Here is a 14,739-nt window from a genome sequence, read left to right as displayed (position 1 = left end):
CCTGTCTGTTTAGACAGTGAGCTCCTTGGGGCAGGGGCTGTCTCTCACTCTGTGTCTGTGTGGCACCTGGCACACGGGGCCCTGATTTAATTGGAAACCATTGTCACACACAGAACATTTCACCACGGGACCACGATGCCTCCCCGTGGCTATGATGCATCCCCCTTTATGCCTCACGCCCTGGGCCATCCTACGGTTCCCTACGGCTTGGGTTCCGGTGTGGAGGGGTTGGGGGGTGGAGTGGCGGGCAAAAGAGCTGATCTATTGAGAGGAAGCACATCTCGGGGGGCCTCCCACAGACTGCTCCCTGCCAAAGCTCAGGATGGCCCAGGGTCTGAGAAATCGCCCTGTGAGCAGAGGATGGTTTATTGGCATCTTCCCCTGGCCAGCTGTTTGGCGGGGGATTTGAGAAAGGCTTGCAGCTGGGAGAGCTTTTGTTAAAAAAAAAAAGGTTTTAAGTGCAAGGAAATTGAGAGAGAAACCTTCTCCCACACGGTTCTCTGCCTCGCTCACTCAGGGCCTCATCCAGAGCCCACTGAGGTCCCCGACAGTCTTTCCGCTGACCCCAACGAGCTTTGGATCAGCCCCTAAGCACGCCGCTTGGCGAAGGCTTCCCAAGCTGTATTTGTCCAAGGAAGCTCATGGCAAGCAGGCTGCGCTCCTGCGAATCGGTGGCAGCACCGGCCGGTATCCCGGCGCAGCCTCCAAGAGAAATAAACAAACAGGCCACGAAGCAAAGCCGCTCGGCTCCTTTCTAAGCCAGAAAACAGGGAGCTCGTTGCAGCCTTCTTGCTATTGGCATTAGCCGCGGGCATCCTGATCACCCCCCTTCAGACAGGGATGGTCCCTCCTAGACCACTCTGCCCCAGCACGGGCCACGGAGCACAAAGACTCGTCCCTTCTCCCGCAATGACTGTTTATGATTTTGCAGCATCGGTAGCTCCGGTTTCGGTTCGTGCCGTGCACACACAAGGCAGAAGAGCTCGCCGTCCATCGGGGCACAAACAAGCCACTGCTAAATGGGAAACGGCTCTGCGGCTGGGACCCGATCTGGATCTCCCCGGCAGCGGTGTAAAGCCTGGTGGCGGAGTTACTTCGGATTGGCGGATCCGATTCTGGTGGTGGTTCATGTATTTGGTTCCTCAGTGGAGGGAAGATTTAAAGAAAAGAAAGCATGCGAGCTGCTGTGCAAATGAACTGATCCCCAATGGTTAATTTGCGGGCTGCCGCCAGGCTACATTCTGCTGTGATCACGTAAACAGCAGGGCCAAGCCACAATTGTATTTGGCGGGGGGAACGACTGAGCGATGCAAGAAGAGGTGCCAGCTAGGAAGTAGGCGGCAATGGCCCAGCCTGGTTCTGGGGGGTGCTGCGCTGCTCTCTAGATACCATCATCCAGCTGAGAGGTGAAATGGAATTTCATGGTACTTGGCGAGCCTTAATCCTGGTGTCCTGGCCAAATTCCAACTTGGGTTATTGCAATGGGCCAAATTCTCCCCTGGCTGACGTGCTGGGCCATGCCACTGCGGCAAACTCTGCATTAACTTACACCAGTTGAACCAGCGACAGGAGTCACTAAGGGCAGAGTTAGCCTTCAGACTCCAAGGGGATCACAAGGGCAGGCAGTGCCAGACTTGTCCCATTCTGTTTAACTGATTCGCACCCACTGCTTCCCTGGGCTCCTGTGACACTCCTCACTTCCTGTCCCAATTCTGAGGAGTGCTGGCTCACTCCACGCCCCTTGCCTTTCCATGGGGGGGTCAAAGGATCTCTGTCTATCCCTTACACACCTCACAGGGACGCTATGGGGCTTTCTCAGTCTTTGCAAAGGGTTTGGAGATCCTCCGATGACAATGCAAATTAACGAAATAACAGCGATACTGAGAACCGACTGGGCATAGCCGCGTGGAACAAAGCGGCTGGAGTGGCTGGACTGCACGGGGCCGATTAGCGCTTTGCCGTCTCTGTCTTCCGTGCTTCGTCCCGACCTGCCTGACTCCCGCTGGTGGCTGGCCGTGGCTTTCACCAGCACTCTTCAGAGAGGTGGCTTTCACCACCCTGTGTGTAAAAGCAGGTACTGCCCAGGGATGGGGGCAGGGGAACCCGAGCGGCTGCGACTTGTCGCTGCTGCTCTCCGGGGTTTCCGATGCTGCGGTTTCTCTTTCCCTCAGCACTGGATGCTGTGGAGTAGCTGAGCTGGCTCAGCAGGGCTCCCAGGCCATTCAGTAAGGAATGGAGGAGTGACTTCTGCCCCTGGTGTGTGTGTGTGTGTGTGTGTGGGGGGAGTGGCCCAGTTCCACATTCTTAAAGTCCATTCTGGGGGGGCCTTTGCGAACATGCTCAGTGGGAGAACAGACAGAGACCAAATCGGTGACCCCAGGGGCCTTGCTGACAGCTTGCTGGGAATCTAACTGGCTTGCGAATTTCAGAAAGACATTTCTAAACAGCAAAATTCAAACCCAGTCCTGAATTCTCCCCACGTTCAAGGGGGTTTGGATCCAGCTCATCCCCAACTAAAGGCACTTCACTGTATTACCTGCCATATTTGTTTGCACTTGCATCTTTCTGGCTGGATCAATCGAAATGGCTCGTGGGCTGCATTGACCAGCAGGGAAGTTTTGCTGATGATCAGCTTTCTCCTGACTGCAGGGGCAGGGGCTGGTCATACTGTAGGGTCCTGTGATGCTCCTTTAGGGATCGGGGCATGCTTTGGGCTTCCCCCATGTGGAAGCTGAGGGCCAGATTTTCAGAAGCATTCAGTATCTGGCAGCTCCCATTGTTCTCAGTGGAAGGGACAGGGAGGGGGAATTGTTCGCAGGAGTCAGTGCTGGGTGATGGGCTCTTTTGAAAACCTGGCCCTGGCTCTGACTCCAGCTGAAGTGACCATGCCCTGAGAAGAGGGACACTGCCATGTCTACCAGGAGTAACGCTGCTGCTCATTGCGAGCGGCACGGCCACGTCACGTGGCCTGCGCTTGTCTGAGAAGCCACTGACTGCGGGATTCATCTGGGGCCTTGCAAAGTGGCCCTGCTCTGAAAGGTGACTCTGGAAAATGGCACAATGGGATCAGGCTCCATGCTAAGATTGCTCAGTTTATGAGAATGGGGTGGTGGTTGGGGGGGTCGCCTTTCTGTGCCGTGTGGTTCACCTGCTGGGATCATCTGGGTGCATTTCATCTAATCAGTTCCTTGCCATTTCAAAGTCAGTGGGCTCTTTGATCTCTCCTGCTCTCTGCCTGTGGCATAGACTCCAGTCACCTGAGGACTGAAATAGCTTAGTTTAACTAAGGCCTTTGGGTTTAATACAGGGGTGAACATTAATGGCTTGTGTTATACAGGAAGTCGGATCTAATGGGTCCTTCTGGCCGTCAACTCTATGATATGGGTTATTGGTTGTTGTTTTTTACCTACCAACACTACAAATTCAACTGGGCTCTGAGATTCAAGTGGGACTCTTTACTTCTCATACATCCTGGCCAGGAATAAAGGTCTACTAGCCTGAATCCTGCCTTCCTTAATTATTACTATGTATTAATTTAAAGAAAAGTGCTAGGCCCTTTCCAAACCCAGAGAATCAGTCCCTGTGCCAAAGGGCATCCATACCTAAAAGCCAAAGATAGATGAAAGAGGCCAGGGGATGCAACATACAAACAAAGGGCCTGATTCTGCTCCCTCCTACAGCAGCGTAAACCAGTTCCACTGAAGTTAATAGGGTTACACGGGAGTAAAAGTATATAAACAAGAGAAGAATCAGGCCCAAGGATGGCAGATCTTTTGTTACCCTATTGTCTTCAAATTTGGCCCTCTCTTACTAGGCAACCTTTCAACTTCATTGCAATTGCTTGGGGTTAAGTGAGATCAGAATTTGGCCCTGCATCTCGAATGGAGGTAACCACTTGTGTTGGCCATGCTGAGCCAGGAGAGAATCCAGCTCACTCTCTCCCAGCCGAGTTGGCTCTGCAGGGCGAATAGGGTTGAAAGCTTCTTTGTGCTGAGCAGCCCTGGCTCTGAATATACCCAAGGGGTGGGTTTGCTGTGTAAGAAGGAGCCACTTTCCCCCACTCCTTTTTCGGGGCAGAACCATGCTGGTTTGTTGGCTTTCTAGGTGTTATTCTGCACCAGCTCATAGGCAGCTGGGAAACCAAAAAGACTGATGGGACAGAAGCTCCTGAGCAACAAAGGATCATGGGTAAATGGTGTGAAAATTCCATATTTTGAAAACTAGGCTGATCCACAAAACATTCATCAGGAACACCAAGATGTGTGTTCTTCGACTTTGGTCCGGTCCATCCAAAGTCAATAAGAAAGAACAGCCATGGGTGCTTGCATTTACCCACAATGCTTTGCCGCAGAGGACGTGTTTTGTTCCCGTCCCCCCCTTACCTCCCCCAGGAAGGAATTAAAGTGCATAATAGCTTATGATGAGCAATCTCTCCTGTTTTCAGCAGACCCCGCTTCCCCACCCCGACCCCATGAGCTGCTCCCCGCTCCCTTGGCTCTGACATTTGCCAAGAGCCAAATGAATAACTAAGTGAATAAAACAAAATAAACAAACAATTAAAGCCACATTCCAAGAGGTATCTGCTGACTGTTAAACTTGGACAGGCTGAGCTCAGTGCTTCTCACTGGGTCTGTGTATCCTGCACTCCCAGGGTCTGGGTTCCAGGACTGTTATAAATCACCACCAGGAAAACACGCCATACCGGCCCCATGCAACACCCAACCTCAATTCGCCAGTGACCCGGCAGCTGGCGCCAGGCTTGCAGCTGACTGCTCCTACCCTCCCTGGGAACCGGCTCCCTCCCCCAGCTGAGCCACAGGGATGCTCTGTGCCTTTAAACCTTGCTAATAAAGACAAGGGTTGGCCCTAAGCAGGATCTTGCCCAGCACAGGGCCTCCCTCCCTCCCTGTCCCATGCAATGGCAGCCATGTTGGCGAAAAGGTGGCATCCCGGTGCAATCACACGCGGGACATCTTGATGACCCTTGCTGGGGGAGCCGGCCAAGATCTGAGAGCCGAAGCTGGTTACCTCAGACAGGAGCCTATCTGAGGGAGCTAGTGGAAGGGGGAACAAGGAGCCAGAGGCACTTGGAGCTGGCTTTACCAGGTGCTGGGTACCAGATTTCCCTGCAGGGTGAGGCAGCAGCTCCCAGAGGGTCTATCCCAAGATGGCACCAGCTGAACGAGCAGAGAGAACTATGGGAACTCAGAAGAGACTCCAGGACGGAGTAGAGTATGTCCCAAGGGTGGAACTGATGCCTGGGAGAGAGAAGGGGACCGAATCCCTCTCCTGTCCAGCAGCCAGACAGGAGGGAGCACACCCCAGACCAGCTGGGCGGCAGAAAAGGAGAGAGAGAAGAGCATAATCCCTGACGGATCCTTGGAAGCTCTGAGGGAAAAATATCAGATGCAAATGGAGGCACCTGGACAGGCCACTCGGCCTCCTATATCTGGGAATGTTGAGTCTGCCTCTTATTCGCTCAAAACAACAACATGGCAGATGGGATTGCCTGAGACAACCTCTTCCTCCTCCAGACAGACACGTAGCAGGCTCCCCTCTGGGGTCGCACCATGGTCTTCAGCAGACTTGCTCCCACTCCCAAAGGACACCCAGCATCACTCCCTCTGAGCTACCCTGATCCCTGGGGAGTTGGCCGGCCAGGCACCATTGCTGGCAGGGTCACCTCAAACCAGCCACTGGTATTCTCATGCGCAAAGCAAGTTGCGATAGTCCGGCTAGCGCCACCATCCCCACTGAACTCTGGGGCCTTCATACGGGGCCCAGTCAGCATTTGCCTCTCAGTCCTCAGTTTCCCTTTCTTGCACTTTGGTGGTCGGGAGTGTCCTCTAATAATACTGACAACAGTCACCATTCAACATGCTCTCTGTCATTGTAAACTAGACAGCATTATCACAATGGACACAGTACTGCCTGGCTGTTCCCAAGGTAGATGGAATACCTTGGTAATATCTAGCCAGTAGCTGGGACAGTAGGTTCGGATTTGGGGTACCTAGGTTGTATTCCCACCTCTGCTGGCATGACCATAGGCAAATCGCTTCCCTTCTGCGTGCCTTGCTTTCCCCATCTGTGCAATGGAGCTAATGACACTGACTTGTCTTTGCAAAGAGCTTTCAGGTTTGTGCATGAACAGGGTGCATAAGAGCAAAGTATTGTTATTATTAGTTATCATCACAGCCAACAGCAAAACCAGGATGTTTTTAAAGAGCGACAACTCCCCAGTGCTTTGCAGACATTAACTTATGATGTCTCGTGTCCTCCTCAGAGGAAGAGGAGTTTTATCGTCTTATTTTTCAGATGGGGAAACTGAGGCAAGGAGCAGGGCAGCACCTTACTCAAGGTCACAGAAGAAATCAGAGTCAGAGGTAGACTGGAATGCAACCAGCCAATAGTTCACTGCACCAAGCCCCGTAGTCAGACACTAGGCCACGCCTATCTCTCAGCTGGCACGGAGCAAGAGGTCCAAGCAAGTATTTCAACTGCATTTTCCACTGTGAAATCCCTCGGGGGCATTGTCTGACTTATTGCTTTGCCATTTTATTACATTTTTATTGATCCATTCCCTGCAGCCACAGCACATCTGTTCCTGATGCAGGGTCCCCCCAGGGAGGTAAGCTTATTTACACAGCTGCAAAGGAGTTCCCCAGTCAAGTTCATTAAGTACATGAAGGAGACGCACTGTTCTTTCTCGTTATTAAAAGATTTCTGCCACACAGATCTCCCCCTACCTCCTCCCTTTTAGCCAGTCACTTCTACAAGACCCGTTAGAACTGACTGAAGAGACGAGGGGGGCACTGCTAGCCACCAGCTATCTCAGAGGGTAGACTCCGCTCTCTTCCCTAGTTGGGCTGGACACAGTCTAAAATGCCAGGTGGTGAAACGTGAAATCTGTGCGTGTGAGTGAGCCTAGTGCATTATGGGAAGAGCTGGGCAAACATTTCCCAGTGAATAGTTTATTTGCTGAAAATTACAACTTCAGGTCAACCGAAATGGTCCACCAATTTCGGTCGAATAATTTAGGCCAGAAAAAAACCCAAGGGGTGGGTGGGTGGAATTCTGAAGTAGTCCAACCGTTTCAATATTTTTCAATATAAAATGGGTCAACTTTTCATTGAGGAACAACATCTCATTTGGAAATTAAGCTAAATTTCTCTAAACAACTCCCCAGAGGGTAGAAACGTACCCATAAATGGAATGTTTTGTTTTTTCATTCGACCCCAAACAAAATTTGTCTGGTTTTACATTCTGACAAGAAACACTGAAAAACTCATTTCATTTGACTCAAAAATACCCTGCCTCCCCCGCCCCGGCACCAATTGTCCATCTAGCCCTAATTATGGGAGGATTTCCCTTTCCCTCTATGCCCATCAAGTGTTGGCCACGGCCAGAGGCTGGGTAGTGAACTAAAGTGAGCAGTCAATACGCAACTCCTGGTTTTATGTCTCTGGTCTTCTTGTTTATACCACTCAGAGATTAAGGAACAATCGGATCCAAAGAAATAAACTAAACAGCCCCTATCCTTTTGGATTTTTGTCTGCATAGCTAGGAATTTAAAAAGCAACTGCATAGAGTAACACGAACAAGAGCAGGAGAACTGCTAGGTAGTGTCATCATGCCAGTTTCTGGAGGAGAACAATACTTCCATCAGCGAAGTGTGTTTCCACTTGTCACGCAAGAGTCACTCTAAATGTGGATGCAGACAGCTTTTAAAAAGGGACTGGGATGCCACAGGAACGGGGGACCCCTGGAAAGACAGATTTGACGAAATGTGCGAATCTGCAAATTTGATGAGTTTGCACATCCCTGCAGAAGGTGTGAGTGAGCTCCTATTAATAAGACTCTGCTCCAACTCCGGCTGCCAGAGCTCCTGAGGCCCAGAGATGCACTGGGGAAGCAGCAAGAGGACCATTGCCGAACAAGTCCTGTGCCACTCACCTCCTCGGTACGTTTTCCAGGTGTAGTATTTCCCTCGGAAGGGGATGTTGTCGAACTCGGCGCACTGCAGCTCTCGGAAGTCATGGGAACCTGGAGGGCAGTCCTGCGGGACACAGATTCAAGTGAGATTAGTGGCTTCCCTAGAGCCTAGTGGAGAGCCAGGTTGACCATGCATAAGACCTACAAGGAGGAACTGCCGTATCAAAGCAGACCCATGGTCCTTTCAAATGGGCATCTTGCTTCCAACAATGGCCAATGATTGGCACGTCAAGGAGAAAGCCAATAACCCCTGCCAGTGATGTCCCTGGCCAACTGTAGAGTGCTATAGCATGGGAGGGGCATCTTCTTTCTAAACCCAGGGGTAGCATGAAGGCCAATGGCACCTGCCATTGGATCCCAACCAGCATAGGCACCGACTTCTCCTCTGCCCAGTGGGTGCTCAACCCCTGCCCAACTCTGGCCCTGTCCCCATTCCACCCCCTTCCCCCAAGTCCCCGCCCCGCCCTGCCTCCTCCCCTGAGCACGCTGTGTTCCCACTCTTCCCCCTCCTTCACGGAAAGTCCTAACTGCCACCAAACAGCTGTTAGGCGGTGGGCGGGAAGCGCTGGGAGGGCCGGGGAGGAGCAAGGATGTGGCGCGCACAGGGAAGGAGGAGGAGGGGGCGGGTGGAGCTTGGCTGCCCGTGGGTGCGGAGCACCCGCTAATTTTTCCCCGTGGGTGCTCCAGCTCTGTGGAATCATTTGTGAATCATGTTAGGGGCCTGATACATAGCCAACTGAAGGCAATGGGAAGGCTCTCAATGACGAAGGGGGAGGTTCTCAAACTGGGGGTCGTGGCCCCTCGGCATTGCAAGGTTATTAGGTGGCGATCACGGGCCACCCAGCTCTGAAGGCAACTCTGTTGCCAGCAGCAGCGCAGAAGTAAGGGTGGCAGTGGAGTGCTAAGTCTGCTGTGAAAAGTGAGACTGGCAAAGTTTCTTCGCGCCCCCCCAGTATTAAACAATCATCATTACAAAAAACAAACTTTAATGCTTATAACAATAATTCAATACAAACGTGTTTTAGTCTTAATTTAAAAGTGGCAAGAAAAGGTACATTCATTTTAAAAAACAGGGTCATAAATTTAGCATTTCAAATAATGTTAAATATAAAAATGGGGTTTTAATTTATAAGGGGGGCTCACACTCAGAGGCTTGTGTCGTGAAAGGGGTCACCAATATAAAAGGTTAGAGAGCCACCGGACTAATGCCATCAATGTCACTAGCAGCCTGCAAATGAATATAAAAGTCACAATGGTTGGAGAATTGCACAAATACAGACTGTGATCTGAGAGCTGGCAGCAATGAAATCCCAGAATCATAGACGTTAAGAGATGGCAAAGGCTCTATTCAGTGGCTCTCAACCTTTCCAGACAGGAGCCTGATTTGTCTTGTGTACCTCCAAGTTTCACCTCACTTAAAAACTATTCGCTCCCATAATCAGATATAAAAATACACACAAGTGTCACAGCACACTACTACTGAAAAATGGCTGATTTTCTCATTGCTACCCTATAATTATAAAATAAATCGACTAGCATATAAATATTGTACTTACATTTCAGTGGATAGTATCTAGAGCAGTATAAACACGTCATTGTCTGACATTTTAGTTTGTACTGACTTCGCTAGTGCCTTTTATGTAGCCTGTTGTAAAACTAAGCAACTACCTAGATGAGTTGATGGACCCCCCTGGAAGACCGCTGCACACCCCCAGAGGGACCCACACCCCTGGTTGACAACCACTGTTCTAGGCCATTCAGTCACTGTCCTTGGGACAGATGCAGGATTGTCCTCTACCAGATGCCTTCTAGTCTAGCTTTACGTTAACTTTCCATTGGCCTCTTATAAGGCTTTCACCCCTTCCCTTGGGACACTGCTCTGCGGTTTAATGGAAGATTTGAGGCAGGGACTTTTTGTTATGTTTGTCTTCAGTCCCTAGAATAGTGGGGTCATGGTCCCTGACTGGGGCTTGGAGCCGCTATTCCACCACAGTCATCAGCATTATCTCAGTGTCAGAGAGTTCCCCTCAAATTCTCCTTCGTTAATTTCACCCCATGGTTCCTTGGCCTTGACTCCATCGACCACACCAAATAGCTCCTTTCCTGTCCCTGTGCTGAACCCCTGCCAGTATGTGTAAGATGTTGCTGCACCATCTCCTCACTTAGCCACATCACTCCAAGCTTCAGTCACAACTGAATCCCTCTGATCGTCTTGTGGCTCTTTTCTGCACTGCCCCCAGCTTGTCAGGGTATTTCTGCTTCTGTGGATGCCAGCACGGTACCCGGCATCCCCCGAGCCATGCAGAGAGGAACGACCATCTCCCTGCTGTGCGATGTAACCCTTCCCCCAGTTGCTTTGGCCTGGGTTGTAGTCGTATCCCATTGCAGAGCCATATCTGCCTCACCGTCCACCACCCCCCTGAGAGCACCTTTGCTACTTACATCAGTGTTGCATGACCGGTAGCGTTTCCGTTCGCCCAGGCAGTACTTCCCTCCAATGGTCGGCCTTCCAACAGAGAACAAGAGGGGAGAGAGGGGGCGAAGTGAGATGGGTCGTGCTGTGAAGGCAAGGATGCCCTGTGCTGCTCGCAAACTGCGGTGGCAGGGCAGGAATCCAGGGTGCTCCCCAAGGCGAAGGGCTGCATTGGGGAGCGCGAGCAGTTTACCTACCGTGGGCTGTCGCAGTGGCGGATGGATGACGATACGCCTCCCCCGCACGTCCTGCTGCACTCCCCCCAGGAGGACCAGGCCCCCCAGGCACCGTCCACTCCCTCTGGCCGCGTCCCGAAGGGCACACACTCCCTCTTGTAGCACCACTGGGGAAACACAGAGCGTCAGCGTCCGAGAGCGCATGGCCTCCTCGTGGGCAGCTCGTCAGGCCGGCGCTGCCCAGGGGACAGCCGGGATGGAGCAATGTGAGATGGCCAGGAGCGAGTGACACTAAGCACGGGGCCCAGTTCGGCTTGTGGAGGTGCAGGGATGGGTCGGACAGGGAGGCCTCCGAGGTGCATTTTAGGGGGTGGCAGGGTGGGCTCTGGAATTTTGTCAGCTCTTTGGAATCATAGAATCATAGAATCATAGAATATCAGGGTTGGAAGGGACCCCAGAAGGTCATCTAGTCCAACCTCCTGCTCGAAGCAGGACCAATTCCCAGTTAAATCATCCCAGCCAGGGCTTTGTCAAGCCTGACCTTAAAAACCTCTAAGGAAGGAGATTCTACCACCTCCCTAGGTAACGCATTCCAGTGTTTCACCACCCTCTTAGTGAAAAAGTTTTTCCTAATATCCAACCTAAACCTCCCCCACTGCAACTTGAGACCATTACTCCTCGTTCTGTCATCTGCTACCATTGAGAACAGTCTAGAGCCATCCTCTTTGGAACCCCCTTTCAGGTAGTTGAAAGCAGCTATCAAATCCCCCCTCATTCTTCTCTTCTGCAGGCTAAACAATCCCAGCTCCCTCAGCCTCTCCTCATAACTCATGTGTTCCAGTCCCCTAATCATTTTTGTTGCCCTTCGCTGGACTCTCTCCAATTTATCCACATCCTTCTTGTAGTGTGGGGCCCAAAACTGGACACAGTACTCCAGATGAGGCCTCACCAATGTCGAATAGAGGGGAACGATCACGTCCCTCGATCTGCTCGCTATGCCCCTACTTATACATCCCAAAATGCCATTGGCCTTCTTGGCAACAAGGGCACACTGCTAACTCATATCCAGCTTCTCGTCCACTGTCACCCCTAGGTCCTTTTCCGCAGAACTGCTGCCTAGCCATTCGGAAAGGGAGGAGGAGCCCTATTTCCACTATTTCCAGAGCATTGGGGTGGGGGGCGGAGAGAGGGAGGGAAGGGCAAAAGTGAAGATATTGGGGCCTGGATTGACCCTCCTGCCATGAGCCACTGCTGCTCAGGAGCCTTTGGATCGGCAGCCCCAGGCCACATCCAGCCACTGAGGCAGACAGTGGCCATGTATCCATTCCCCGTGCCCAGGGCTAGCTGGCCTGTTCTTCCCAGCACTTGCATATTCTGACCAGCAGCAGTCGGGCGACCAGACAGCAAGTGTAAAAAATCAGGACGGGGGTGTGTGTGTGTGGGGGGTAATAGGTGCCAATATAAAAAAAAGCCCCCAAAATTGGGACTGTCCCTATAAAATCGGAACATCTGGTCACCCTAGCAGCAGTGGAGGAAGGAAAGAAGCCTGCCCAGTCACACGGGGCAAAGATTATGTCAGCTCCAACACCCCAGAGTCCTGCCCTTCTTTTCTCTGACTCATGTCTCCCTCCCCAGCTCTTCTGCGATCTGCCTACAGAGGGTGCCAAGGAGCAGAACAGGCAGTATGGCCTGGACCCTGGGGTAAGCGTGAGCAGCAGCAGCTCTTGGTACCAGACACCATGCAGGAGCCGATTCCCAGAGAGCAACTACGACAGTCCATTGGAAAATAACACAGAGAGCCTCGAATCTGGATTATGCAGAAATCTCAGGGCTGCCATAACCCAGAAGGCTGGTGAATCAAGAGAGTAGGCAGAAGACATCTTTATGTACCACTTAGAGCACAGCAGCGCCTCTTTCCCCTTCAGTCCAATCTCTGATAGCCAAAACCCTTTGCTGTTTCTTACAGCTTGATCCTTATTCCCCCACCAGCCAAAAGGGGAAAAGACAGCGCAGACCTGAAGGTGCAGATCTAGCAAGGTGTTCAGAGTTCGGGGCTGGCCCAGCAAGCAAACCAAGGAGGGAGACAGCCAAACTCTGGATTACCAGGAACTTTGGCTAACCGGGGTTCTGAAAAAGCAACCTTCAGTTGAAGGTTATATCAACCAAAGACCTCAAAACACTTCATAACCATTAATACATTAAGCCTCACATTCCATCTTGAAAGATTGATCGGTACCATCATACCCATAATACAGATGGAGAAACTGAGGCATACAGAGGTGAAGTGACTTGCATAGGGATATATAGTGAGTCTGTGTCAGAGCTGGGAACCCATGAGTCCTGGGTGCTCTAACTCCTCGACACATTGCCTCTCTTTGGAAAGCTGCCAATCACTAGCTGAAAAAATGACTGGTAGAAAAGGGTAAAAAAAGAAAAAATTACTAGAAAAAAAAATCATGAAAAATTTTTTTTTCTCATGGTGTATGGCCAAGCCTGACCAGCAGGAATGCCCAGTTTCTAGGTGCTGTTTAATACATTTCAATCTGATTTACAGCCGAACTGAGTGGACCATTTGCAAGGAACAACAGGCTTATCAATTTCTGCCTCTTTTTCTGCCTGAAACTCACAAACCTATTAATGATTTGAAACGGTTCTTGAATTTCTTTGCAACAAATTTCCCCCTATTGGAGAAACTCATGTCCATTTCATTGTGAATGTTCAGAGCCTGATTCTTCATCATGTACATCTTGCAAACGGCACGTTAGTCATTAATAGCCAGATTTAGTCACCCTCGTCACCCTGTCTGCATGAGGTCCCGGGCAATGGAGAACCAGGACGTCAGTAGTCAAGCTCTGAAATTCATGCTGGGTTAGCTAGTCACGTGGTGTTGATCCTCTTCCCTGATTGGGTGGCAAGCAGCTAACCAACACAGCGTGAATGACGACCTTCAATTTCGACCTTCAATTTCACAGCCTGACGTTAGCACTCAGCAAATAGCCGTAAACGTCACCTTACTCTAATATCGGCAATGGAAATCCTGAGCGAACACAGAAGTGGCGTGGATGCTGCCAAATCACAACTCACTTTCCAAATAAATAGCCATGGCAAAAACCAAAACCAAAACCGTCCACGCTCAGCTGACTGGAAAAAGTGATGGGTTAATAACACTGAGCTTTATCTAGCCCTTTTCAGCCGTAGATTTCAAAGCGCTTCACAAGCCATTATCCTTGCTTTACAGAAGGGGAAACTGAGGCATAGAGAAGTGACTTGCCCGAGGCCACCCAGCAGGCCAGAGGTGGGAACAGAACCCACATCTCCTGAGTCTATCCATTACACCACAGGGCCTACCTACCGCTGGATTGTGCTGTGGATAATTCTGCCATCAATAGACTTTTTGGGCCTCATGAGGGGGGTAATATAGTCTCTCACTTGAGCCTAAAATGAGTTGAAATTCAATTGTGCTCCTTGGTAGATTCCAGCCTTAATCTCCCCTCCACACTGGGATGCAAGAGGCAGGGGTGGGCACACAGTGCTTTTAAATCGCTCACCAATGCAAACAGTAATCACACGAATCATCCGACAATTGCTTCAACCATGCATTGTCAACTCACTCTGGGGCCCTGGGCTTCCTTACCCCCTTTTCAATGGTATTGGTTTGGCATATGGTCCCCTCAGCAGCCGGTATGCTGTTGGTAATGCAGCGGTTGCTTTTGCTCAGACACCATAACTCACTGCAGACTTCCTGGAAAGGGAGACGTGGTCGGGGCGGAGGAAAGAGAAAAAAGAAACAAACAGATTAGGAATCACTTGTGCTCGCAGCAGCTAGGATTGCAGTAGCAGCATGTTGGTGTCTTTGAGAAGCTCCAGCTGGTCTGGGACATTCTCATAATGGAAAGATTTTCAGCAGGGAAAATACAAAGATGGGGTCATATCTGGAGAGGCGCTTAGACCTCGCAACGCACACTGAGTTCAGCCCCTCTTGGGATCTGGCCTGAGGATATTTCTGGTTCTTTGGACGCCATTCATTGTCCATTCGGAGACATGGGAGCAGAGCTTTCAAAGATTTGCACCTGTGTTGGAAGCACCAAAATGGCACTA

At 50.9% G+C, this 14,739-nt stretch overlaps 1 protein-coding gene across 2 annotated transcripts in view; it reads right to left on the bottom strand.

Moving 5' to 3' along the window:
* Positions 1–14,739, bottom strand: part of ADAMTS10 (ADAM metallopeptidase with thrombospondin type 1 motif 10) — a 134,302-nt gene that overhangs the window by 19,896 nt on the left and 99,667 nt on the right. For both annotated transcript variants that reach the window (XM_073324036.1, XM_073324037.1), the window contains 4 exons: positions 14,276–14,383; positions 10,663–10,808; positions 10,435–10,498; positions 7,954–8,056 (listed from right to left, as the gene is read on the bottom strand). In XM_073324036.1, the coding sequence (XP_073180137.1) occupies positions 7,954–8,056; positions 10,435–10,498; positions 10,663–10,808; positions 14,276–14,383 (421 nt within the window). The remainder of the gene's footprint in view (positions 1–7,953; positions 8,057–10,434; positions 10,499–10,662; positions 10,809–14,275; positions 14,384–14,739) is intronic.

Source organism: Lepidochelys kempii, chromosome 25 (genome assembly GCF_965140265.1).
Source record: "Lepidochelys kempii isolate rLepKem1 chromosome 25, rLepKem1.hap2, whole genome shotgun sequence".
NCBI lineage: Eukaryota > Metazoa > Chordata > Testudines > Cheloniidae > Lepidochelys > Lepidochelys kempii.
This window is presented reverse-complemented; position numbering and strand designations above follow the sequence as displayed.